The sequence below is a fragment of the Pelophylax lessonae genome, assembly GCF_965119305.1.
Source record: "Pelophylax lessonae genome assembly, chromosome: 9".
NCBI classification, from domain to species: domain Eukaryota; kingdom Metazoa; phylum Chordata; class Amphibia; order Anura; family Ranidae; genus Pelophylax; species Pelophylax lessonae.
This window is the reverse complement of record NC_138776.1, coordinates 10,167,901-10,194,730: the sequence shown is the minus strand read 5'-3', so window position 1 is coordinate 10,194,730 and position 26,830 is coordinate 10,167,901. Positions and strand designations below refer to the sequence as shown.

The 26,830-nt window shown below is 51.3% G+C and overlaps 2 protein-coding genes across 2 annotated transcripts in view; one reads left to right on the top strand and one right to left on the bottom strand.

Moving 5' to 3' along the window:
* Positions 1-20,407, bottom strand: part of ARMH3 (armadillo like helical domain containing 3) — a 318,191-nt gene extending 297,784 nt beyond the window's left edge. The window contains exon 1 of the mRNA XM_082267886.1: positions 20,271-20,407. The gene's annotated coding sequence lies outside the window, so the exon portion shown is untranslated. The remainder of the gene's footprint in view (positions 1-20,270) is intronic.
* A 2,824-nt stretch (positions 20,408-23,231) lies between these two features.
* Positions 23,232-25,665, top strand: HPS6 (HPS6 biogenesis of lysosomal organelles complex 2 subunit 3; the record flags this gene model as incomplete). The annotated part of the gene is made up of 1 exon (XM_082266771.1): positions 23,232-25,665. Exon 1 carries the CDS (start codon positions 23,311-23,313, stop codon positions 25,663-25,665), a length of 2,355 nt encoding a protein of 784 aa, XP_082122897.1. The 5' UTR covers positions 23,232-23,310.
* Between the last annotated feature and the right edge of the window lie 1,165 nt (positions 25,666-26,830).

The window sequence follows — 26,830 nt, the reverse complement described above, 5'->3', positions numbered from 1 at the left end:
CACAGTTAAAAAAAAAAAAAAAGAGTATACATGCCTTTCATTAAGTATGCTCATCATTAGAAGTGGGTGGCTGTTGGGAGGTCTAATGACGGGCATACCTCGCATTTTCTTCATCCACGTCGATTAATGTGAAAGGAGGAATCTGTTACGTTCTCTTTTTTCGTTCAGCCCACAGGCTGCATGAAAAAAAAAAAAAAAAAAAAGAACCCTACAATATATGCCAAACAAGGACCAGCAACGTACTAGTATGTCGCTGGACTTTGTGTGGTCATACCAGGATGATGGCTGCAGATTTAGGCATCATCTTGGTATCGTTTTTTTACAGCCAGCGGTCGGCTTTCATGTAAAAGCGATCCTAGCAGATAATTAGCCCCTAGACTGCTTTTACAAGCAGTGGGAGGGGACTTCCCCCCCCCCCCTTCCCAAATACATTCTGTTGTTTCTTCTGAGTACAGGGAAACCACATGTGTGAGACTTTTTGGGAGCCTAGCTGTGTACGGGACCCCGAAAACCAATCACCACCTTCAGAATTTCTAAGGGTGTAAATTGCTTATTTTGCTTCCTCACTACCTATTACAGTTTCGGAGGCCCAAAACTGTACAAACCCCCCCCCCCCCCCCCAAATAACCCCATTTTGCAAAGTAGACATTCCAAGCTATTTGCTGAGAGGCATGGTGAGTCCATGGAATATTTTGCCACAAGTTTCAGGGGAAAAATTCGTTTTTTTTTTTATACAAAGTTGTCACTAAACAATAGAACTCACACATGCCATTAATATATTTTAAATGACATCCCAAAATACATTCTGCTGCTTCTTCTGAGTACAGGGATACTCCATGTGTGAGACTTTTTGGCAGTCTAGCCACGTACAGGACCCCGAAATCCAATCACCGCCTTCAGGCTTTCTAAGGGCGTAAATTGTGGATTTCACACCTCACTACCCATCACAGTTTTGGAGGCCATGAAATGCTAAGATAGCACAAACCCCCCCCCCCCCCCAAATGACCCCTTTTCATAAAGTAGACACCCCAGGGTAATTGCTAAGATGCATGGGGAGTATTTTGCAGCTCCTATTTATTGTGGAAAATTAAGAAAAAAAAAAGGAAAATGCATTTTTTTTCTTTTTTCAATTTTCAGAACTTTGTGACAAAAAGTGAGATCTCAACATGCCTCTCTGCAAATGGCTTTAGGGTGTCTACTTTCCAAAAAGGGTTCATTTTGGGGGGGGGGGGGGTTGTACTGCCCTGCCATTTTAGCACTTCAAGAAATGAGATAAGCAGTCAGAAAGTAAAAGCTGCGTAAAATTCCAGTATATACACCATAGTTTGTAGACGCTATAAAACTTTTGCGCAAACCAATAAAAATACGCTTATTGAGATTTTGTTTGTCAGACATGTATCTAAATACATTTTGGCCTCAATGTATGACAAAAATTGAGTTTATTGGATATTTTTTATAAGAAAAAGTAGAAAAAAATTGTTTCTCAAAATTTTCGCTCTTTTTTTGTTTATATCGCAAAAAATAAAAAGCGCAGAGGTGATCAAATACCACCAAAAGAAAGCTCTATTTGTGGGGAAAAAAAAAAGAACACGTAAATTTAGTTTGGGTACAGCATTGCATGACCGCATAATTGTCAGTTTAATTAACGCAGTGCGAAATTGCAAAAAAAGGCCTGGTCATTAACGGGTTGCCGACTGCCCACCGCAGTTATACTGCAGCAGGCAGCCGCTTCTGCGCAAACCGACGTAGTTATACGTTGGTCGCGCGCCTGCATCTAAGTGGCGAGCGCACGCTGCCGGCGATGTGCTCCCGCCCCCGCTCAACAGCGGGGACTCTGATGCACGGCGCAGGCAGCTCCGATTGCCGCCTGCCACAGGCGATCGCTCCCCGCTGAGAGAGAAGAATGGTCGGATGTTTTAAACACAGCTGACCGTTCTTCTCTCTGGAATGATTACAGAGCGCCTGTGATCCTTCTATATAGGAACACAGGTCTCCATGATCATTTCACAAGCCACGCCCCCCCCACAGTTAGAAACACACCCCTAGGTACACATTTAACCCCTTGATCACCCACTGTGTTAACCCCTTCCCTGCCAGTGCCATTATTACTGTAATATATTTTTAGCACTGATTACTGTAGTAATGTCACTGGTACCCCCAAAAGTGTCAAAAATGTCAGTTAGGGGTCCGATCTGTCCGCCGCAATGTTGCAGTCCCGCAAAAAAAAAAAAAAAAAACACAGATCCCCGCCATTACTAGTAAAAAAAAACAAAATAAAAATGACCTAAATCTTTCCCCTAGTTTGTAGACGTGATTACTTTTGCGCAAACCAATCAAAATAAACTTATTGTGATTTTATTTTTACCAAAAATATGTAGCAGAAAACAAATTGACCTAAAATGTAAAAAAAATTTTTTTTTGGGGGGGGGGGGGGGGAATGTTATATAGCAGAATGTGAAAATTAGTTTTTGTTTTTTTTCAGAATTGTTCCTTTTTTTTTTTTTTTTTTTTTTTTTTATAGCACAAAAAATTAAATAATTAAAAAAAAAAAAAAAAAAAAAAAACGCAGAGGTGATCAAATACCACCAAAAAAAAAAGCTCTATTTGTGGGAAAAAAGGACATCAATTTTTTTTGGCTACAGCGTCGCACGACCATGTTAGGGCTCCTCCACACGGGCGTTCAGTTTTTTTTTGCCCGATCAGGTCCATTTTTTTTTTTTTAGAAACGGACATGGATGACACTTGTGTCATCCGGTCCGTCTGTCCGTTTTTCATCCCATCCGTTTGCGTTAATGTATCTCTATGTAAATACGGATGTCAGCGGATGACACCACTGACATCTGTTTTTGCGTCCGTTCCGTTTTTTGAACGGAAGAAAAAATAGGTTTCTCTTCCGTTCCAAAAAACTGAACTGAAAGGACGAAAAACGGATGGTCATCCGCTGACATCCGTGTTTACATAGAGATACATTATGTCCGTTTTTCATCCGCAAACGGATGGGATGAAAAACGGACCTACGGAACGCCCGTGTGAAAGAGCCCTAATTGTCCGTTAAATTAACGCAGTGCTGAATCGCAAAATAGGGCCCGGTCATTAGGGGGGAAATCTTCCGGTCCAGGGGAAATCTTCCGGTCCAGAAGTGGTTAAAAGCAATAAAAAGAAATTGACAAAAAAAAAAAAAGAACCCCTCCGGGTTATATTGAGTTTATACATCAGAAGTGAGTCATAAGGATTAAAACATCTGCAAAATGTATTCAATTAATTTACTGAGATGATCTGATTGAATTGTAATTGAATTTAGTTTAAGTCGGTAACCCAATTAAAGGGCCAATAAGGGTGGATTGTTGCTGTGTAATAAGTGTGCTGCCGAGGGATGCCGATGAAATCCGGCCGACCTGTAAACCTCATTGAACCCAATCTATATGTAAACATTCCTGTATGCATGTACATCAACTCCCGAAGAACTTACCCCTTTCACGACCAGCCCATTTTTTGCTATTCGGCACTGCGCTACTTTCACTGGTAATTGCGCAGTTTTGCAACACATGCAAATACCAAAATTTAATCTACCGGTAGATCATTTTTTTTTTCACACAATAAATCTTTCTTTTGGTGGTATTTGATCACCACTGGATTTTCTTGCAATATAAGCAACAACAAAAAAGACCAAAAATTTAGAAAAAAACAAAAAGCAATACGTTTTACTTCCTCCTATAAAACATTTGATTAACCACCTCCCACCCGGGCCATTGTACATATACGGCCGGGTGGGAGTCTCGTCCTTCTGAATGGACGTTCCGGAACGTCCTTCAGAAGGAGAGAGATCGCGCCGCCGCGGGCACGCGCAGCGGCGCGATCTCGATGTGCCTGTGTCCCTCGGACACAGAGCAACAAGACTCGGCAGGAGGGCCCTGTGATTGGCCCTTCTGATCACATGACGGCTGTGACCAATCACAGCCGTCATGTAATGTAAATAGAGCCGTTGTAACGGCTTCGATCTCTTCTCCTCCTGACACATCCTGTCAGTGAGGAGAAGATCAGAGGATCGATTCTGCAGCCGGGGTGATCAGTGAGTATTTCTAATTACTCACTGATCATAGGGGGGTCTGTGCTGGTAATCAGATGATTGATTACCAGTGCAGCCCTGGGGGGTGGGGATGCCACTAGAGCCACCAGGGATGCCCACCCATGACCACCAGGGATGCCCACCATGGCCACCAGGGATGGCAAACAGGGCTCAGAGAGCCTGCTAGTGGTGCCCCCCTATCAGTGCTGCCCACCAGTGCCCGTTATTGCCATCTATCAGTGCCGCCCACCAGTGCCCATTATTGCCCACCAGTGCTGCCTATCAGTGCCCCCCATCAGTGCCGATCAGTGCCGCCCATCAGTGCCACCCAGTGCCGCCTATCAGTGCCCATCAGTGCCGCCCATCAGTGCCCATCAGTGCCGCCCATCAGTGCCCACCAATGCTGCACATCAGTGCTATCTATCAGTGCCACATATCAGTGCCCATCAGTGCTGCCTATCAGTGCCCATCAGCGCTGCCTATCAGTGCCCACCAATGCTGCACATCAGTGCTATCTATCAGTGCTACCTATCAGTGCTGCATATCAGTGCCACCCCATCAGTGCCTCCCCATCAGTGCCTGTCAGTGCCACCCCATCAGTGCTCATCAGTTCAGGAAAAAACATATCTATTTACAAAATTTTATAACCTAAACAAAAAAACTTTTTTTTTTTTTTTCAAACTTTTCGGTCTTTTTTTATTTGTGCACCAAAAAAGAAAAAACCTGGCGGTGATCAAATACCACCAAAAGAAAAAACTATTTGTGGGGAAAAAAATGACATAAATTTGGTTTAGGTACAGCGTTGCATGACCGCGCAATTGTCATTCAAAATGCAACAGCGCTAAAAGCTGAAAATTGGTCTGGGAAGGAAGGGGGTTTAGGTGCCCAGTATTGAGGTGGTTTAAAAAAGTTAAAAAAAAAAAAAATTATAAAAATGTCTTCATCAATTTAGGCCAAAATGTATTCTTCTACATGTCTGGTAAAAAAATAAATAAATAAAAAAAAGAAAAAAGATAAATTCCACTAAGTGTATGTAAAGGAAATTTGAACATCCTGTATATTTTTGCATTTTATATTGTATGTATTGCACACACACGACACTAATAATGGTTTCATTACATGTTTGCATTCTTTCGAGTCCTGATAAGAATTAGCCTGCCTATGTTACGCCCCTTGTTACCATAGAAGTACAATTGTAATAATAATGCGATACCTACCTAATCATGTGTATAAAAACCTTCAATTGTGTCAAATAAAATGGAACAGTTATTTTGGAAATATGCGGATTGAGGAGTGTATCTCTTTTTGCGTCTGTTCCCTACGGCAGTAGTTATAAATTTGGAACCACTAATCCAGAACAGTGTATAATGATTCAATATATAACTGCTGCGCTTGGTAATAATAAAAAAATATATATAATAATAATAATAAAAAATAAATATATATATATATATAGTACTAAAAAAGCAGCTAGCACAATATTGTGAATTAAACAATAAAAAAAAAAAAAAAAACAATGTCAGAATGGTGCAGCGCTAAATATAAAACTGAACAGGGTCCACATCCAGAGATAGCGTCACAGTGGAAAGGAATAAGGGGATCTTCTGTTTTAATATGATAACCACCAACGGCACCCAACCACACAGCCTCCTACCAGATAACATAGACCCTTACTACAAAGGTCTATACAAGCAGTGTATATCAGGCACAAAAAGATAGAAAGTTCCACCAATAGTCCACCATCAATCCTCTCCACAAAAACAAAATAGGACACTCCTCATGGTGTAGAAGTATAATAATTTATTAAAATTAAAAAAGATCCACTCACATATTGGTATTAAAGCTCCAGTGTATGTAAGACTGTCGATTCTGTGTTTCAAACCAGCAAAATGGCCGCCATGTCTCAGTGCCATACATCATCAGCTCCCTACACGTTTCGTCACTATATGACGTCGTCAGGCGCATGGCCTAGAGACTTTTACGACGGTCTTATATACTGAAAGCCGCTGGGACTTGAGCTAGCGCAGGGGACCAACCCTGTGACGACCAGTCCAAGTCGGTGGGCAAGCCCTGAGTGGGGATTTCCTCTGTTTGGCCTATGGGCACACTCTAATCTATTATGCGTTCTTGCCCACTGTTAAGTGACTACTCATTGTTACGACATTTGCGATGTGTGTTTTACCTCTGTAACTGTCTTTTGCTTTGGTTTGTTATGTATAAGCCTTAGTTTACTAAATAAAGATTAAAAAAAAAAAACCCGCTGGGAATGGGCGGTATATGTAATTGCGTTCCGGCACCAGTGTCATCAGACCTGGAACTTGCGGCACCAATCATTAATTCCATCATCCGGGAACAATAAGTGCATAATGATTGGTTTTTGTGAAAGTTCTAGCATCTACAAACTATGGGATATAAACTGGATTTTTAATGTTTTTTTTATACTAGGAATGGCGGCGATCAGCAACTTAAAGCAGGACTGTGATACTGAGGCGGTCAATCCGACACTAACTGACACTGGGAGGGAACCAACTTCCACTGACACCAGTGAAATTATTACAGGGATTGGGGGTGAGTGGCAGACTGGCAGTGCAATGTACCCTCCCCTGCTTCGGAGGTCAGTAACAGTAAAAGTTAGCCCCCCTCCCCTCAGACATTAGCGATGGGAAATCTCTAATTCAGAGATAACTCCGCCCATTGTAAGTCTCTCCCATTCATTGTCCACCCATTGCAAGTCTCTCCCATTCATTGCCCGCCCATTGTAAGTCTCTCCCATTCATTGCCCGCCCATTGTAAGACTCTCCCATTCATTGCCCGCCCATTGTAAATCTCGCCCATTCATTGCCCGCCCATTGTAAGTCTCTCCCATTCATTGCCCGCCAATTGTAAGTCTCTCCCATTCATTGCCCGCCCATTGTAAGTCTCGCCCATTCATTGCCCGCCCATTGTAAGTCTCGCCCATTCATTGCCCGCCCATTGTAAGTCTCTCCCATTCATTGCCCACCCATTGTAAGTCTCTCCCATTCATTGCCCGCCCATTGTAAGTCTCTCCCATTCATTGCCCGCCCATTGTAAGTCTCTCCCATTCATTGCCCGCCCATTGTAAGTCTCTCCCATTCATTGCCCGCCCATTGGAAGTCTCTCCCATTCATTGCCCGCCCATTGTAAGTCTCTCCCATTCATTGCTCGCCCATTGTAAGTCTCTCCCATTCATTGCCTGCCCATTGTAAGTCTCTCCCATTCATTGCCCGCCCAATGTAAGTCTCTCCCATGTAAGTCTCTCCCATTCATTGCCCGCCAATTGTAAATCTCTCCCATTCATTGCCCGCCCATTGTAAGTCTCTCCCATTCATTGCCGGCCCATTGTAAGTCTCTCCCATTCATTGCCCGCCCATTGTAAGACTCTCCCATTCATTGCCCGCCCATTGTAAATCTCGCCCATTCATTGCCCGCCCATTGTAAATATCGCCCATTCATTGCCCGCCCATTGTAAGTCTCTCCCTTTCATTGCCCGCCAATTGTAAGTCTCTCCCATTCATTGCCCACCCATTGTAAGTCTCGCCCATTCATTGCCCGCCCATTGTAAGTCTCGCCCATTCATTGCCCGCCCATTGTAAGTCTCTCCCATTCATTGCCCGCCCATTGTAAGTCTCTCCCATTCATTGCCCGCCCATTGTAAGTCTCTCCCATTCATTGCCCGCCCATTGTAAGTCTCTCCCATTCATTGCCCGCCCATTGGAAGTCTCTCCCATTCATTGCCCGCCCATTGTAAGTCTCTCCCATTCATTGCCCGCCCATTGGAAGTCTCTCCAATTCATTGCCCGCCCATTGTAAGTCTTTCCCATTCATTGCCCGCCCATTGTAAGTCTTTCCCATTCATTGCCCGCCCATTGTAAGTCGCTCCCATTCATTGCCCGCCCATTGTAAGTCGCTCCCATTCATTGCCCGCCCATTGTAAGTCTCTCCCATTCATTGCCCACCCATTGCAAGTCTCTCCCATTCATTGCCCGCCCATTGCAAGTCTCTCCCATTCATTGCCCGCCCATTGTAAGTCTCTCCCATTCATTGCCCGCCCATTGTAAGTCTCTCCCATTCATTGCAAGTCTCTCCCATTCATTGCCCGCCCATTGTAAGTCTCTCCCATTCATTGCCCGCCCATTGTAAGTCACCCATTCATTGCCCGCCCATTGTAAGTCTTTCCCATTCATTGCCCGCCCATTATAAGTCTTTCCCATTCATTGCCCGCCCATTGTAAGTCTCTCCCATTCATTGCCCGCCCATTGTAAGTCACCCATTCATTGCCCGCCCATTGTAAGTCTTTCCCATTCATTGCCCGCCCATTATAAGTCTTTCCCATTCATTGCCCGCCCATTGTAAGTCTTTCCCATTCATTGCCCGCCCATTGTAAGTCTCTCCCATTCATTGCCCGCCCATTGTAAGTCTCTCCCATTCATTGCCCGCCCATTGTAAGTCTTTCCCATTCATTGCCCGCCCATTATAAGTCTTTCCCATTCATTGCCCGCCCATTGTAAGTCTTTCCCATTCATTGCCCGCCCATTGTAAGTCTCTCCCATTCATTGCCCGCCCATTGTAAGTCTCTCCCATTCATTGCCCACCCATTGCAAGTCTCTCCCATTCATTGCCCGCCCATTGCAAGTCTCTCCCATACATTGCCCGCCCATTGTAAGTCTCTCCCATTCATAGCCCGCCCATTGTAAGTCTCTCCCATTCATTGTCAGGTGCTGGAACACAGATAGCGGTCCAGCGCCCAGCGCCCTCCTGCCACTCTGCTTTCTGTATGGTGCCCAATAGCCTGTGGGCCGCATAACAAAATAAAAATATAAGAGAGCTATGAAACAAAAACAAAAGAATATCCAATAGACGTTTATTTTCTTTACTAGGAGAGCGGACGGCCTTGTACGATGAGGAGTGTCAAATCAGGGAAATGATCTCCTTCCACGGGTGAGGGGCTCACGAGATCAGTGAAGAGGCTGAGCACACGTATCTAATCGCTGTGCGTCGCTCGCTGGCTCGCCCGCTTTCTGGAATCTGCCACTGATATGAGCTACAAATAACACACAGACAGCCTTTTGTCTGCCAGCTTGGCTGAAGCCGCATCAACAACATTTGTAAATGAACGCTAACAGAGCCTCTGCCATACAAATACACAGCCGTCACAGTGCATCAACAAAACAAGGAAAACAACAGCAATTCACAGACATCTAGGGGTTCAAATACAGGATCTAACCGGTTGTGAGCACTGGACGTGTGACGTACGCCCCCAAAAAAATGTCATTGAAGTAACCAGGACATGTGTAGTATATCCTGTCCTGCACCTCTACCATCCCCCACTTCAAATCTGCCTGCAATTCCTGACTGACAACATGCCAAGAGCTGCTCTGTAATTACAACCTCTGTAGAAGCTGCTGACAAAGAATGGACCATCTGGCACAGTGTTTATAAACAACGTTCAGACGGGAGATAGAGAGATACAAAGTAACATTGTTTATAAACATTGATCAGACAGGAGATAGAGGGATTAAATGTAACATTGTTTATAAACATAGTTCAGATGAGAGATACAAAGTAACATTGTGTATAAACATTGATCAGACAGTCTTGTTTATATCTCTCATCTGAACAAGGTTTATAAACAATGTTTCTTTGTATCGCTCTATAGCCTGTCTGATCAATGTTTATAAACAATATTACTTTGTATCTCTCATCTGAACAATTTTTATAAAGTAACATTGATCAGACAGGAGATAGAGAGCTACAAAGAAACATTGTTTATAAACATTGTTCAGAGGTTAGATAGAGATACAAAGTAACATTATTTAACCATCTAACCTCTGAACAATGTTTATAAACAATATTACTTTGTATCTCTCATCTGAACAATTTTTATAAAGTAACATTGATCAGACAGGAGATAGAGAGCTACAAAGTAACATTGTTTATAAACATTCTTCAGAGGTGAGATAGAGATACAAAGTAACATTGTTTATAAACATTGTTCAGAGGTTAGATGGTTAAATAATGTTACTTTGTATCTCTATCTAACCTCTGAACAATGTTTATAAACAATGTTTCTTTGTAGCTCTCTATCTCCTGTCTGATCAATGTTACTTTATAAAAATTGTTCAGATGAGAGATACAAAGTAATATTGTTTATAAACATTGATCAGACAGTCTTGTTTATATCTCTCATCTGAACAAGGTTTATAAACAATGTTTCTTTGTATCGCTCTATAGCCTGTCTGATCAATGTTTATAAACAATGTTACTTTGTATCTCTCATCTGAACTATTTTTATAAAGTGACATTGATCAGACAGGAGATAGAGAGCTACAAAGTAACATTGTTTATAAACATTCTTCAGAGGTGAGATAGAGATACAAAGTAACATTGTTTATAAACATTGTTCAGAGGTTAGATGGTTAAATAATGTTACTTTGTATCTCTATCTAACCTCTGAACAATGTTTATAAACAATGTTTCTTTGTAGCTCTCTATCTCCTGTCTGATCAATGTTACTTTATAAAAATTGTTCAGATGAGAGATACAAAGTAATATTGTTTATAAACATTGATCAGACAGTCTTGTTTATATCTCTCATCTGAACAAGGTTTATAAACAATGTTTCTTTGTATCGCTCTATAGCCTGTCTGATCAATGTTTATAAACAATGTTACTTTGTATCTCTCATCTGAACTATTTTTATAAAGTGACATTGATCAGACAGGAGATAGAGAGATACAAAGTAACATTGTTTATAAACATTGTTCAGAGGTTAGATAGAGATACAAAGTAACATTATTTAACCACTTCTCATCCAGTGTATGTATATAAACATCCTGGACAAGATATGGTTATACCAGGATCATGGCTGCAGTTATGGTCCTGGTATTACATTTTTTAGGTGGCAATTGAGTCGGTGATTGAGTGGCTATACAGCTGCCACTTACTGCACTCAAATCACCCCCCCCCCCCCGCTACATGCAGCCGCCCACAGCAATGAAGATCTATAAGCGTCTGTACGCAGGTTTATACTAATATTTATGTAAGCACATGCATGCATATCAGCATACAACCCTGGATGCAGACAGTCCGAGTCTAACAGTACAAGAGAGTGTAAACCCGGGTACAACCGCATACAGCTTTCATTACTATGGTTGGCTGTACACAGCAGCTGCGGATCCCGGATGCGGAAATATGCTCACAATTTATATTCTACTCCCTCATACAGGCATGTCCATGAGGGCCTACCATGGGGCTGCACACTGCAGCCTCTACCAGACCATGCATGTGTGGGGATTACTAGTGAGGTCACAGCCAGCAGGGCCGCATTAATAGAATCATGGGCCCCTGGGCAAAGTAATGCCCTGGGGCTCCTACTAGCCTGCCCCAAATTACACAACTACTCTCAAGAATTAAATCATATTATATATATATATATATATATATATTGGTACTTTCAAGCAGGGCACAGTACAGGGTCAGTAAGGCACAGCATGGGTATGTCAGGAGGGCAGTGCGGGGGTCAGTAGGGCACAGCACGGAGGTGGGTCAGGAGGGAACAGTAGGGGATCAGTAGGGCACAGCGTCAGGAGAGCACAGTATGGAGGGCACTGTGTAGGTGGATAAGGAGGGCACAGTACCAGGGGCAGTAGGGCGGTGCAGGTGGGTAAGGAGGGCACAGTACAAGGGGCAGTAGGGCACAGCGTGGGTGGGTCAGGAGGACAAAGTGTAGGTGGGTCAGCAGGGCACAGTACAGTGGTCAGGAAAGGACAGTAGGGCACATTGTGGGTGGGTCTAGAGGGCACAGTACAGGGGGCAGTAGGGTACAGTGTGGTTAGATCAGGAGGGTACAGTACATGGGTCAGAAGGGCACAGTACAAAGGTCAGTAGGCTTCTGTGTGGGTGGATGAGGAGGGCACAGTACAGTGGTCAGGAGGGGGCATTAGGGCATTATATGGGTGGATCAGGAGGGGACAGTACAGGGGGCAGCAAGGCACTGTATGGGTGGATCAGGAGGGGACAGTACAAGGGGGCAGCAAGGCACTGTATGGGTGGATCAGGAGGGGACAGTACAAGGGGGCATGTAGATGGAACAGGAGGGCACAGGACAGGGGTCAGTAGGGCACAGGATGGGGAGCAGTAGGGCACTGTGTGGGTGAATCAGGAGGGCACAGTATGGGGGGCATAAGGACACAGTATGGTTGAATCAGTAGGGCACTGTGTGGGTGAATAAGGAGGGCACAGCATGGGGGGGGGGGCGTGTAGGTGAAACAGGAGGGCACAAGAAGGGGGTCAATAGGGCACAGGATGAGGAGCAGTAGGGCACTGTGTGGGTGGATTAGGAGGGCACAGTACAGGGGGCAGTAAGGCCCAGAATGGGGGACAGTAGAGCACAGTGTGGCTGGATCAGGAGGTCACAGTATGGGGGACAGTAGGGCACTGTGTGGGTGGATCAGGAGGGCACAGTACAGGGGGCAGTAGGTCACTGTATGGGTGAATCAGGAGGGCACAGTATGGGGGACAGTAGGGCACTGTGTGCGTGAATCAGGAGGGCACAGTATGGGGGACAGTAGGGCACTGTGTGGGTGGATTAGGAGGGCACAGTACAGGGGGCAGTAAGGCCCAGAATGGGGGACAGTAGGGCACAGTGTGGCTGGATCAGGAGGGCACAGTACGGGGGACAGTAGGGCACTGTGTGGGTGGATCAGGAGGGCACAGTATGGGGAGGCAGAAGGACACAGTGTGGTTGAATCAGGAGGGCACAATATGGGGGCAGTAGGGCACTGTATGGGTGAATCAGGAGGGAACAGTATGGGGGACAGTAGGGCACTGTATGGGTGGATCAGGAGGGCACAGTATGGGGGACAGTAGGACACTGTGTGGGTGAATCAGGAGGGCACAGTACGGGGGACAGTAGGGCACTGTGTGGTTGAATCAGGAGGGCCCAGTATGGGGGACAGTAGGGCACTGTGTGGTTGAATCAGGAGGGCCCAGTATGGGGGACAGTAGGGCACAGTATGGGTGGATCAGGAGGGCACAGTATGGGGGACAGTAGGTCACTGTATGGGTGAATCAGGAGGGCACAGTACAGGGGGCAGTAGGGCACTGTGTGCGTGAATCAGGAGGGCACAGTATGGGGGACAGTAGGGCACTGTGTGCGTGAATCAGGAGGGCACAGTATGGGGGACAGTAGGGCACTGTGTGGGTGGATCAGGAGGGCACAGTATGGGGGACAGTAGGGCACTGTATGGGTGGATCAGGAGGGCCCAGTATGGGGGGTCAGTAGGGCACGGCATGGGTGGATCAGGAGGGCCCAGTATGGGGGGTCAGTAGGGCACTGTATGGGTGGATCAGGAGGGCACAGTATGGGGGACAGTAGGGCACTGTATGGGTGGATCAGGAGGGCACAGTATGGGTGGATCAGGAGGGCACAGTATGGGTGGATCAGGAGGGCACAGTACAGGGGACAGTAGGGCACTGTATGGGTGGATCAGGAGGGCACAGTATGGGGGACAGTAGGGCACTGTATGGGTGGATCAGGAGGGCACAGTACAGGGGACAGTAGGGCACTGTATGGGTGGATCAGGAGGGCACAGTATGGGGGACAGTAGGGCACTGTATGGGTGGATCAGGAGGGCACAGTATGGGGGACAGTAGGGCACTGTATGGGTGGATCAGGAGGGCACAGTACAGGGGACAGTAGGGCACAGTATGGGTGGATCAGGAGGGCACAGTACGGGGGACAGTAGGGCACTGTGTGGGTGGATCAGGAGGGCACAGTATGGGGGACAGTAGGGCACTGTGTGGGTGGATCAGGAGGGCACAGTACAGCGGACAGTAGGTCACTGTGTGGGTGGATCAGGAGGGCGCTCTGCACTGGTTCAGGAAGTATCCTCCGAGGCGGAGCATTTTACTGTCGCTGCTTGTGTGGGAGGGACTTGTGCTGCTTCGGTCCCCGCCGGCCCTTCTTTCCTATCCTTCTTAGACCCTTCAGTCACATGAGATGGACAGGGGGGAGAAGAGCGGGCGGGGATCGGAGAAGTACACATCCCATGCACACAAGCAGCGGCAGTAAGAAGCTCCGCCTCAGAAGATTCTTCCAGAAACAATCCAGAGCGCCGGATTGTAGAGTCAGCCCAACGTACATCACTGCCCAGGAGTGCCCATGCTATAAGATGGCGCTGACAGCCAGGACAGTCTGCTGGGGCCAATTCCATTACACCCCCAGATAGTTGTGCCCAGCAGTGGCCTAGGAAGAGAAGACAGACTTTCCAGAGACAATATATATCAGAAACAAAGTATTGGTTTAAAAGATACAAATGTTTTATTAATTATTAGGAAGGCAGCATGACCCGTCAGCTGAGACTTGTAGTGCCAGAGCAGCCTGGGAGCGAGAGGGCGCCCTCTCCTGTCCTGACTGAGAAGTGGCCGGTCTATTGGTTTCCACAACACACAGGGCTCAGGGAATGAACTTCTGTCTATGCAGTAAAAGTTATCTGGGCTTACCCATTACTGTCACAAATTTGATGTCCGACTCATTTGGGGAGCCCTGGGCCCATAATAAATGTGTTCAGGGTGGTGGGTGGCAGCAAAAAAGGAAAAAAAATCCCATGTACATAAGTATTCACACCCTTTGTCATGACACTTAAAATTGAGCTCAGGTGCATCCTGTTCCCGCTGATCCTCCTTAAGGGGTTTTCACAACTTGTTTGGAGTCCACCTGTGGTAAATTCAGTTGATTGGACATGAATTGGAAAGGCACACACCTGTCTATAGAAGGTCCCACAGATAACAGTGCATGTCAGAGCACAAACAGAGCCATGAAGTCCAAGGAATTGTCTGTAGATCTCGGAGACAGGATTGTATGGAGGCACAGATCTGGGGAAGGATACAGAAACATTTCTGCAGCATTGAAGGTCCCAATGAGCACAGTGACCTCCATCATCTGTAAATGGAGGAAGTTTGGACACCAACAATGTGCTTAGCCAGAATCTGCCTACAATATATATTGAAGAGCGGGGGGTGACACCAACCCTAGTGCCCTAGTGATGCCACTGCTGTGCGTGTCCTGATGGTGCCAGCCAGCCACTAACCCACAGCACGGTGCCATCCAGCCGCCCACCCACCACAGGGTGCCAGCCAGCCACTAACCCACAGCACGGTGCCATCCAGCCACCCACCCACCGCAGAGTGCCAGCCAGCCATTCACCCACAGTACGGTGCCATCCAGCCGCCCACCCACCGCAGGGTGCCAGCCATTCACCCACAGCACGGTGCCATCCAGCCGCCCACCCACCGCAGGGTGCCAGCCAGCCATTCACCCACAGCACGGTGCCATCCAGCCGCCCACCCACCGCAGGGTGCCAGCCATTCACCCACAGCACGGTGCCATCCAGCCGCCCACCCACCGCAGGGTGCCAGCCAGCCATTCACCCACAGCACGGTGCCATCCAGCCGCCCACCCACCGCAGGGTGCCAGCCAGCCAGCCATTCACCCACAGCACGGTGCCATCCAGCCGCCCACCCACCGCAGGGTGCCAGCCAGCCATTCACCCACAGCACGGTGCCATCCAGCCGCCCACCCACCGCAGGGTGCCAGCCATTCACCCACAGCACGGTGCCATCCAGCCGCCCACCCACCGCAGGGTGCCAGCCAGCCATTCACCCACAGCACGGTGCCATCCAGCCGCCCACCCACCGCAGGGTGCCAGCCAGCCATTCACCCACAGCACGGTGCCATCCAGCCGCCCACCCACCGCAGGGTGCCAGCCAGCCATTCACCCACAGCACGGTGCCATCCAGCCGCCCACCCACCGCAGGGTGCCAGCCAGCCATTCACCCACAGCACGGTGCCATCCATCCGCCCACCCACCGCAGGGTGCCAGCCAGCCATTCACCCACAGCACGGTGCCATCCAGCCGCCCACCCACCGCAGGGTGCCAGCCATTCACCCACAGCACGGTGCCATCCAGCCACCCACCCACCGTAGAGTGCCAGCCATTCACCCACAGCATGGTGCCATCCAGCCGCCCACCCACCGCAGGGTGCCATCCAACCACCCACCCACCGCAGGGTGCCAGCCAGCCACTAACCCACAGCACAGTGCCATCCAGCCACCCACCCACCGCAGGGTGCCAGCCAGCCATTCACCCACAGCACGGTGCCATCCAGCCGCCCACCCACCGCAGGGTGCCAGCCAGCCATTCACCCACAGCACGGTGCCATCCAGCCGCCCACCCACCGCAGGGTGCCAGCCAGCCATTCACCCACAGCACGGTGCCATCCAGCCGCCCACCCACCGCAGGGTGCCAGCCAGCCATTCACCCACAGCAAGGTGCCATCCAGCCGCCCACCCACCGCAGGGTGCCAGCCAGCCATTCACCCACAGCACGGTGCCATCCAGCCGCCCACCCACCGCAGGGTGCCAGCCAGCCATTCACCCACAGCACGGTGCCATCCAGCCGCCCGCCCACCGCAGGGTGCCAGCCAGCCATTTACCCACAGCACGGTGCCATCCAGCCGCCCACCCACCGCAGGGTGCCAGCCATTCACCCACAGCACGGTGCCATCCAGCCACCCACCCACCGTAGAGTGCCAGCCAGTCATTCACCCACAGCACAGTGCCATCCAGCCGCCCACCCACCGCAGGGTGCCAGCCAGCCATTCACCCACAGCATGGTGCCATTCAGCCGCCCACCCACCGCAGGGTGCCATCCAACCACCCACCCACCGCAGGGTGCCAGCCAGCCACTAACCCACAGCACAGTGCCATCCAGCCACCCACCCACCGCAGGGTGCCAGCCAGCCATTCACCCACAGCACGGTGCCATCCAGCCGCCCACCCACCGCAGGGTGCCAGCCAGCCATTCACCCACAGCACGGTGCCATCCAGCCGCCCACCCACCGCAGGGTGCCAGCCAGCCATTCACCCACAGCACGGTGCCATCCAGCCGCCCACCCACCGCAGGGTGCCAGCCAGCCATTCACCCACAGCACAGTGCCATCCAGCCGCCCACCCACCGCAGGGTGCCAGCCAGCCATTCACCCACAGCACGGTGCCATCCAGCCGCCCACCCACCGCAGGGTGCCAGCCAGCCATTCAGCCACAGCACGGTGCCATCCAGCCGCCCACCCACCGCAGGGTGCCAGCCAGCCATTCACCCACAGCACGGTGCCATCCAGCCGCCCACCCACCGCAGGGTGCCAGCCAGCCATTCACCCACAGCACGGTGCCATCCAGCCGCCCACCCACCGCAGGGTGCCAGCCAGCCATTCACCCACAGCACGGTGCCATCCAGCCACCCACCCACCGTAGAGTGCCAGCCATTCACCCACAGCACAGTGCCATCCAGCCGCCCACCCACAGCACGGTGCCATCCAGCCGCCCAACCACCGCAGGGTGCCATCCAACCACCCACCCACCGCAGGGTGCCAGCCAGCCCCTAACCCACAGCACAGTGCCATCCAGCCACCCACCCACCGCAGGGTGCCAGCCAGCCATTCACCCACAGCACGGTGCCATCCAGCCGCCCACCCACTGCAGGGTGCCAGCCAGCCATTCACCCACAGCACAGTGCCATCCAGCCACCCACCCACCGCAGGGTGCCAGCCAGCCATTCACCCACAGCACGGTGCCATCCATCCGCCCACCCACTGCAGGGTGCCATCCAAACCATATAAGGTGGAGATTGTGACATCACTGCCCCTCTCCTGTACCTATCCAATCAGAGAGCACCTTGTATTCACTGATAAAAAAAAGCTTTCTATGAATGATGGCGGTAATATCATGAACGCCACCTTGTCCAATCAGAGAACTCCTGGTATTCATTGAAATAAAATAAAAAAATAAAAAATGTAAAAAAGGCGTTGTATGAATGATGGCGGTGACATAACAACTGCCACCTCGTCCAATCAGAAAACACCTTGTATATATTGACAAAAAAAGTGTTCTATTAATGATGGCGGTGCAGAGGAGGGGTGATCGCCACTTCGTCCAATCAGAGAACACATTGCATTCAATGAGGAATAAAAAAAAAAAAAAAAAAAAAGCCATTCTATGAATGGGCACGGTGACATCACGGTCGCCACCTCATCCAATCAGAGAACACATTACATTCAAGGAGAAAAAAAAAGTGTTCTACGAATGATGGTGCAGAGGAGGGGCGATCGCCACCTCATCCAATCAGAGAACAAATTGCATTCAATGAGAATTAAGAAAAGAGAAAGTGTTCTATGCACAGCAGTGGTGCATCCCCCCCCCCCCCCCCGCCCAGGACTTGAAATTTGGCGGCAATCTTTTACCTCCCCCGGTAGGTACAGGTATGAGATACCATTGCCATGCCAACCTACAGCAATCATCCCCAGGGATCCTGCCACAAAGGATCCTCGTTCCACCACTTCCTCTTATGGTGACAACTGTCTCCTAGTCACCTTCTGTGTTGTCACCCAGTCACACACGCCCCTTGGTGGACACATGAAGCGCACGTGTTGTCACACCACGCACGGGCATGCTCCTGTGTTGTCACCCTGGTCACATGCGCCCCCCCTGGTGGATACATAAAGCGCACGCGATGTCGCACCTCACCCAGGCACACTACTGTGTTGTCACTCTGGTCATATGCGCCCCCTAATGGAAACAAAGTGCATGTGATGTCACACCTTACCCGAGAACACTCCTGTGTTGTCACCCTGGTCAAATGCGCCCCCTGGTGGACACAAAGCGCATGTGATTTCACACCTCTCCCAGGGCACACGGTGTAGTCATCCTGATCACATGCGCTCCCCTGGTGGACACATAATGCGCAGGTAACGTCACACCTCAGCCAGGCACACTCCAGTGTTGTCACCCTGGTCACATGCGCCCCATGGTTGACACAATGCGCACATGACGTGACGTCACACCTCGCCCAGGCACACTGCTGTGCTGTCACACTGGTCCCACACGCCCCCTGGTGGACACAAAGCGCATGTAACGTCACACTTCACCCATGCACACTGTGTTGTCACCCTGGTCACATACACCCCCTGGTGGACACAAAGCGCACGTGACGTCACACTTCACCCATGCACACTGTGTTGTCATCCTGGTCACTCGCGCCCCCTGGTGGACACATAAAGCGCACGTGATGTCACACCTCGCTCAGGCACGCTCCTGTGTTGTCACCCCGGTCAGATTGGCTCCCTGGTGGACACATGAAGCGCACATAGCGTCACACCTCACCCACGCACACTGTGTTGTCACCCTGGTCACATACACCCTCTTGTGGACACAAAGTGCACGTGACGTCACACTTCACCCATGCACACTGTGTTGTCATCCTGGTCACTCGCGCCCCCTGGTGGACACATGACGTGCATGTGACATCACACCTCGCTCAGGCACACTCCTGTGCTGTCACCCTGGTCAGACGGGCTCCCTGGTAGACACAAACAGCACACATAACGTCATACCCCACCCGGGCACCCTCTTGTGTTGTCACCCTGGTCACACACGCCCCCTGGTGGGCACACACAAAGCGCACGTGACGTCACACCTCACCCGGGCACACTCCTGTGTTGTCACCCCGGTCACTCACGCCCCCTGGTGGACACATAAAGCGTATGTGACGTCACACCTCGTCTGAGCACACTGCTGTGTTGTCACCCTGGTCACTTGCGCCCCCCTGGTGGACACCTAAAGCGCATGTGACGGCACATTTCGCCCGGGCACACTGTGCTGTCACCCTGGTGGACACATAAAGCGCACGTGATGTCACATCTCACCTGGGCACACTCCTGTGTTGTCACCCTGGTCACTCGCGCCCCCTGGTGGGCACATACAGGTCATGTGACGTCACACCTCACCTGGCACAATCCTGTGTTGTCAGGAAGTAACGATGTTGTCACCGAAGACAGGAAGTGGCTGGAAGAGGTGTCAGGAGACCCGCAGCACTATAATATGAATGCACAGAGAGGTGAGAAGGGGAATGAATGAGGGGAAGGTGATTGGTGATGAGATGCAGAGCCTTAGCAGGCAGTCAGGGGTCAGGCACACCGGTTCTCTACCATGTCTGAGGCCTGTGTGTGCTGGATATCGGTCAGCCTGCTGGGACTTGTAGTGCCACAACACATTGAGGACCACAGGACTCTTATTGGACTACAAATCTCAGCTGACAGCTCCCCCCTTCCCCCACACAGCATTACTCACCCTCCTCCACCAACCATCCACGCTCACTCCAGGCCAGGCCCAGCTCCAGACAGGATACAGCGCTGGAACCCAGCAAGTCCTCCCGGGAGGGGGTTCCTGCCGTTATTGTTTACCCCGACCCGCTGTATTCTACTACAATCCCCCCTACTTCCTGGAATGATGGTACGCTCCATAGACACGCCCCCAACCTCTCTCTCTCTGTCACTCCGCTGCCCCGCCTAGCTGCTGACAGAAGAGGATTGTATCAGAAACCACGCCCCCAGACAACAATAATAAACGTTGATTGGTCGATCTTTACGAAAGCCGCTTACCTATTGGAGAACGGTTGTTTCCGGCAGCCAATGAAGAGGGAAACCAGACAGATATTTAGAAGCCGCGCCCCAAACTAGCGAACGTTGATTGGTCGCCCTCTCAGGAGAGCCGCTTGCTTATTGGAAGCCAAAAAATAAAGGAAAAAGCCGGCCACTAAAAAGCCACGCCCTCGACGAGCTGTGATTGGCACCCCTTCATGAAAGGCTTTCGCTTATTGGTAGACAATGTAAAAGGGAAAATACCTTAGGAAGCCACGCCCTCGGCGAGCGGCGATTGGCTCAGCAAGGAAGGTGGCGGAAGCCGTCTTGGTACACCCCGCACTGGTCAGTACTAAACCTTTAGGCATTTACAATGCAACATGAAAACCGCATGAAGGATCTCAATATAATATAGTGATTTATATGACCTCAATTTATTATTTGTATATATGTATTATTAAATGACTGTGAAATTAAGGACGTAGCTGGGTGTAGTAAGATGTCTGACTGCAGGTGTTCTTACTAAACCTGCGCATGCGCAGTAGGTATTCAGATGACCGAACGTCACTTCTGTTACCTAATCTAAATGATTCGCCGATTCTGACCGGACACCGTTCGCTTATTGGTAGCAAATAAAAATGGGAAATCTCTGACAGGTATTTAGAAGCCACGCCCCCCGGTGAGCGGCCTGTCGCAGGAGTTGGTGGAACTCGTGAGAAGGCGGGGCGAGGTTCTCTGGTAGCCAATGACAAGAGAGAACTCAAACAAGCCTTCATATGCCGCGCCCCTGGCGAGCAGCGATTGGCCAGCAGTTTCTCTGGTAGCCAATGACAAGGGAAAAACTTAAACCAGCCTTCAGAAGCCGCGCCTCCGAAGTTCGGCGATTGGCCAGTCGTTTACAGCAGCTGCTGGGAAAACTCAATGAGAGAGAACTCAAACAGGGCTGTAGATGCCGGTCACAGCAGCTGGTGGGGCTTGTCAGAAGTCGCTCGTTTAGGCGAGTTTCTCTGGCATCCAATAACAGGGGGAAACTCAAACAAGCCTGTAGATGCCGCGCCCCCCGCCGAGTGGCGATTGGCCAGCAGTTTCTCTGGTAGCCAATGACAAGTGAAAAACTTTATAAGCCCCGCCCCCGAATTGTAGCGATTGGCCAGCCCGGTACAGAAGCTGGTGGGGCTTGTGAGAAGCCGCTGGCTTATTGGAAGGCGAGTTTCTCTGGCAGCCAATAATGAGAGAAAAAATTCAAACAAGACTGTAGATGCAGCGCTACCAGATTCTCTGGTAGCCAATAACAAGAGAAAAACTTTATAATCCCGCCTCCGGAGCGTAGCGATTGGCCAGCCGGTTACAGCAGCTGGTGGGGCTTTTGAGAAATCGCTCGTTTATTGGAAGGCGAGTTTATCTGGCATCCAATAAGAGGGAAAAACTCAAACAAGCCTGTAGATGCCGCGCCCACCGCCGAGTGGCGATTGGCCAGCAGTTTCTCTAGTTGCCAATGAGAAAAGTAAAATTTATAGATCCGCGCCCCCGGCGAGCCGCGATTGGCCAGCAGTTTCTCTGGTAGCCAATGACAAGAGAAAAACTGTATAAGCCCCGCCTCCGAAGTGTAGCGATTGGCCAACAGGTCACAGCAGCTGGTGGGGCTTGTGGGAAGCCGCTGGCTTATTGGAAGCCGAGTTTCTCTGTTAGCCAATGACAAGAGAGAAACTTTATAAGCCCCGCCTTCAGAGCGTAGCGATTGGCCAGCCGGGTTACAGCAGCTGATGGGGCTTGTGGGAAGCCTCTGGCTAATTGGAAATCGAGTTTCTCTGGCAGCCAATAATGACGGAAATCTCAAACAGGGCTGTAGATGCCGCGCCCCGGCGAGCGGCGATTGGCCAGCAGCTTCTCTGTAGCCAATGAGAAGATAAAAACTATTTAAGCCCCGCCTCCGGAGTGTAGCCATTGGCCAGCCGGTTACAGCAGCAGCTGGTGGGGCTTGTGAAAAGCCGCTGGCTTATTGGAAGCCGAGTTTCTCTGGCATCCAATAATGAGAGAGAACTCAAAAAGTGCTGTAGATGCCGCTCCCCGGCGGGCGGCGATTGGACAGCAGTTTCTCTGGTAGCCAATGAGAAGAGTAAATTTTATAGATGCCGCGCCCGGCGAGCCGCCATTGGCCAGCAGTTTCTCTGGTAGCCAATGAGAAGATAAAAACTTTATAAGCCCCGCCTCCGGAGCGTAGCGATTGGTCAGCCGGTTACAGCAGCTGGTGGTGCTTGTGAGTAGCCGCTGGCTTATTGGAAGCCGAGTTTCTCTGGCAGCCAATGAGAAGATAAAAACTTTATAAGCCCCGCCTCCGGATTGTAGCTATTGGCCAGCAGGTCAGAGCAGCTGGTGGGACTTCTGAGAAGCCGCTGGCTTATTGGAAGCCGAGTTTCTCTGGCAGCCAATGACAGGAGAAAAACTTTATAAGCCGCGCCTCCGGAGCGTAGCGATTGGCCAGCCGGGTTGCAGCAGCTGGTGGGACTTCTGAGAAGCCGCTGGTTTATTGGATGGCGAGTTTCTCCGGCAGCCAATGACGAGAGAAAAACTTTATAGGCTGCGCCTCCGTAGCGCAACGATTGGCCAGCCCGTCTTAGACGCGGGTCGGGATTGGTGGACGGTGGTTTTAGGCCGTGTAGGTGATCCGGAAGTCAGGCGAAGGCTGGTCCCGTGACGCTCAGCCTCAGGGGGGGGTTTCTCTCCCTCATGCCGGGGAACGCAGACTGGACATGTCGCAGTTCGGGTCCGCCGAGCTGGTGTCGGACTATGGAGACTTCGGTAGGCCGCAGGCTCTGCGTGAGGCGCTGCAGAGGCCCCCGGGCGGCCCTCGGCTCTTCCTCAGCCCGGACAGACGATACCTCCTGGTGTGGTTGGGCCCTCAGAGACGTCTTCTATCCTTCCTTCACCTCCCGGCCTCCTCTCCTCACCCCGGGGATTACCTGGAGCACAGCTGGCCGGCGCAGTCCCCTCCCCTGGTTGGCCTCCTCTTCCCTCAGAGCCCGGGTCAGGCCTGGTCTGTGGCCTTGGTGTGGGAGAACGGCCGTGCCGAGGTGTGGATCCCCCCCCGGGGTTCCTCCGACAAGTCCTGGACCCTCCTCCAGACCGTGGATCTGTGTCAGGGCCCTCGGGCCCGGGTGGTCTCCGCCTGCTGTTGCCACGGCGACGAGCTGCTGTGGTGCGAAGAACGGACCACCGGCAACCACCCCACCTACTGCCTGTGCCGCCGGAGCCTCCGAGTCAGCGGGCGAAGGGTCACCCTGGGCACCATGACCATCGTCCTCCACCACAGCCCACCCTACGAAGTCACCGCCGCCGCCGGACGCGTCTTCATGGTCCCCCGTGCCGCCGGGCGCCACCCCTTCCTGGTCTACGCCCCCGCCGAGGCCTCCGTCACCCTCACCGGCCTCACCGCCGGCGTCCTCCACAGCAAAGCCATGAGCGAGGCCGACGCCGACTACAAAAAGCTGATCCTGGAGTGCGCGGGGGCCGCCGCCGACCCGGAGGTCCGACACGCCGCCTTGGCCGAGCCCGGGCGCCTCCTGGTCGCCACCGCCGCTGGGCGGATACACCTGCTGCACCAGGACGGGACCGCCCGCCACGTCTACGACCTGGGAGAGGACTTGGGCGCCGAGGCGCAGGTCAAGATGGCCGCCTCCGGCGACACGCTGGTGTGCGCGGTGGACAGCCGCTTGTATCTCATAGACATCCGCAGCGGCAGGCTGGCGGCGAAGCAATCGCTGGACGCGGGGGAGGTGCTGCTCATCGACGTCTCGGAGGGCGGAGACGTCCGGCTGATGACGAAGAAAGGAGTTTACAAAGTGGGGCGCGGGGGAGGAGGGAGCGGCGCGGTGGCCGAGTCGGCTCTGCTGGACATGGTCTACGAGGAGGCCTGCAAGTATTACCAGAGGCGGAGCCTGAGCAGCGCCAAGCTGACCGCGCAGAGCTTGAAGGAGAACGGAATGTTCCAGGCCCCCATCGCCCTGGTCGCCATCCTCGGCCGCAAAAACGAGGCCAACAAATACACCGAGCTGCTGAACAACATCAACAACGAGCTGCAGAGCTTCCTCAGCCTCGAGCTGCTGAAATCCCGCGCGGCCGGCGCACCGCGCCCCGACGTCGCCAGGTGCTGCGACGAGCTGGTGGACCTGGAGCTGACGCGTTTACTGCAGGCGGACCTGGACAGAGACAGCCTGGCGTATATAAACTCACTCTTCAACACTTTCCCCAAGTCCGCCTGGGCGTCCGTCCGCAACAACTTCCAGTTCCAGCAGAACGGAGACGGCAAGCTGGTGGTGCGCGCCACCGCCGACCTGTGGAAGAAAGTCCTGAGCCCCCTCCCCCCCTCGGCGTCTCAGAACGGGGTCCACCCGCTCTTCGAGGTCATCTGCCAGTCCCTGTGCGCCCACAAACCAAAATGGCTGCCCGGCTTCGTCCTGCACGCCCAGGAATGTTCCGGGCTCTACTGGAACTTTAACACCAAAGAGCACGGGGAGGGGGCGCCGCCGCTGTACAAGAGGGCGCTCTCCGTTCTCAACAAGCGCAAGGATAACACTAACGTGGAGCTGGAGGTGGAGATCCTGCTCGGCAGCGGCAGACCGCAGGCCATCATCCAGGCCATTCACACCCTGATCCGCCTCCAGCGCTGGCCCAGGGTGATGGAGGAGACGCAGCGGCACTCCCAGCTCAACCCCCTCATCAAGAAGGACGTATTCGTCACGCTGCTGGTGGAGTTCCTCAGGCACAGGCAGCTGGACTCCTACGTGCCCCAGCTGTGCGATATCTGCCCCGAGGACTTTACCGCCACCGATATCTTAAGGATCATCCTGCAGAATGTGCCCAAAACGCTGGCGGAGCCGCCACCGCCCCCCTTCTCTGCCGGCGGCGGGGAGCACCTAACCATGGGCTTGCTGAAACCTCTGCTAAACAAAGCCCTGCAGAGGCAGATCGGGAGAGACGAGCGATTCCTGACTTTTCCACCCGCGGCTCCGCAGCGGACAAACAAAACCGCGGGCCCCCCGCTGCCTGCGCTCAACGGGGGGGAGGACCTTTCACCCCCCGACTTCTATGCCACTAAAGCCTTGTGAATTGCTGCCTTGGTGTACAGTGTGCAAAACTCTGTACGCCGGGTGAAGTCCCCGCTTCTCCCTATTTATGTTCAGTATTCAATGTTTATATTTGTATTTTTAAGCTTCGTTATTTTGCTGCTGGTTTTGGACTATTTTTTTGTACGGCTACATTCGATCGGGTGAATGGGTGTCATCCGAGGTAGGTTTGCCATATAGATTTCTATGTACACCCTAGGATGGATTTACTAAGATCCCATTCACACTCCTGTGATTTCCAGTGCAACTTTGATGCGACTTTGGCTTTTACTGTTACACAACGGTCACATCAATGATGTTAAGATGCGACTTTTGTAAGTTTGCATTGCTGTCTATGGCAGTGGTCCTCAACCCCCACTAACAGGCCAGGTTTGCAAGATAACTAAATTGCATCATAGATGATCTCATTTGCTGCTCAGTGATTGCAGTATTCTAGTCTACATCACCCCAAGGTAATACTTCAAATCTGGCCTGTTAGTGGGCCCGAGAGGACCGCTGGTCTATGGCAGTGGTCCTCAACTCCGGTCCTCAGGGCCTACTAACAGGCCAGGTTTGCAAGAGAACTAAATTGCATCACAGGTGATATAATTTGCTGCTCAGTGATTGCAGTATTCTAGTCTGCATCTCCCCCAAGATAATGCTTAAAATCCGGCCTGTTAGTGGGCCCCTGAGGACCGGAGTTGAGGACCACTGGTCTATGGCAGTGGTCCTCAACCCCCACTAACAGGCCATGTTTGCAAGATAACTAAATTGCATCACAGGTGACCTCATTAGTTGCTCAGTGATTGCAGTATTCTAGTTTGCATCTCCCCAAGGTAATACTTAAAATCTGGCCTGTTAGTGGGCCCCCGAGGACCGCTGGTCTATGGCAGTGGTCCTCAACCCTTGTCCTCGGGGGCCCACTAACAGGCCAGGTTTGCAAGATAACTAAATTGCATCACAGGTGATCTCATTTGCTGCTCGGTGATTGCAGTATTCTAGTCTGCGTCTCCCTCAAGTAAATGCTTAAAATCTGGCCTGTTAGTGGGCCCCTGGGGACCACTGCTCTATGGCACCCAAATCGCATCAAAGTAGCACAGGAACCTTTTTGAGAGTTTGCATTGCAGTTTTTGGGGGTTATTTACTAAAGGCAAATAAGACTCTGCAC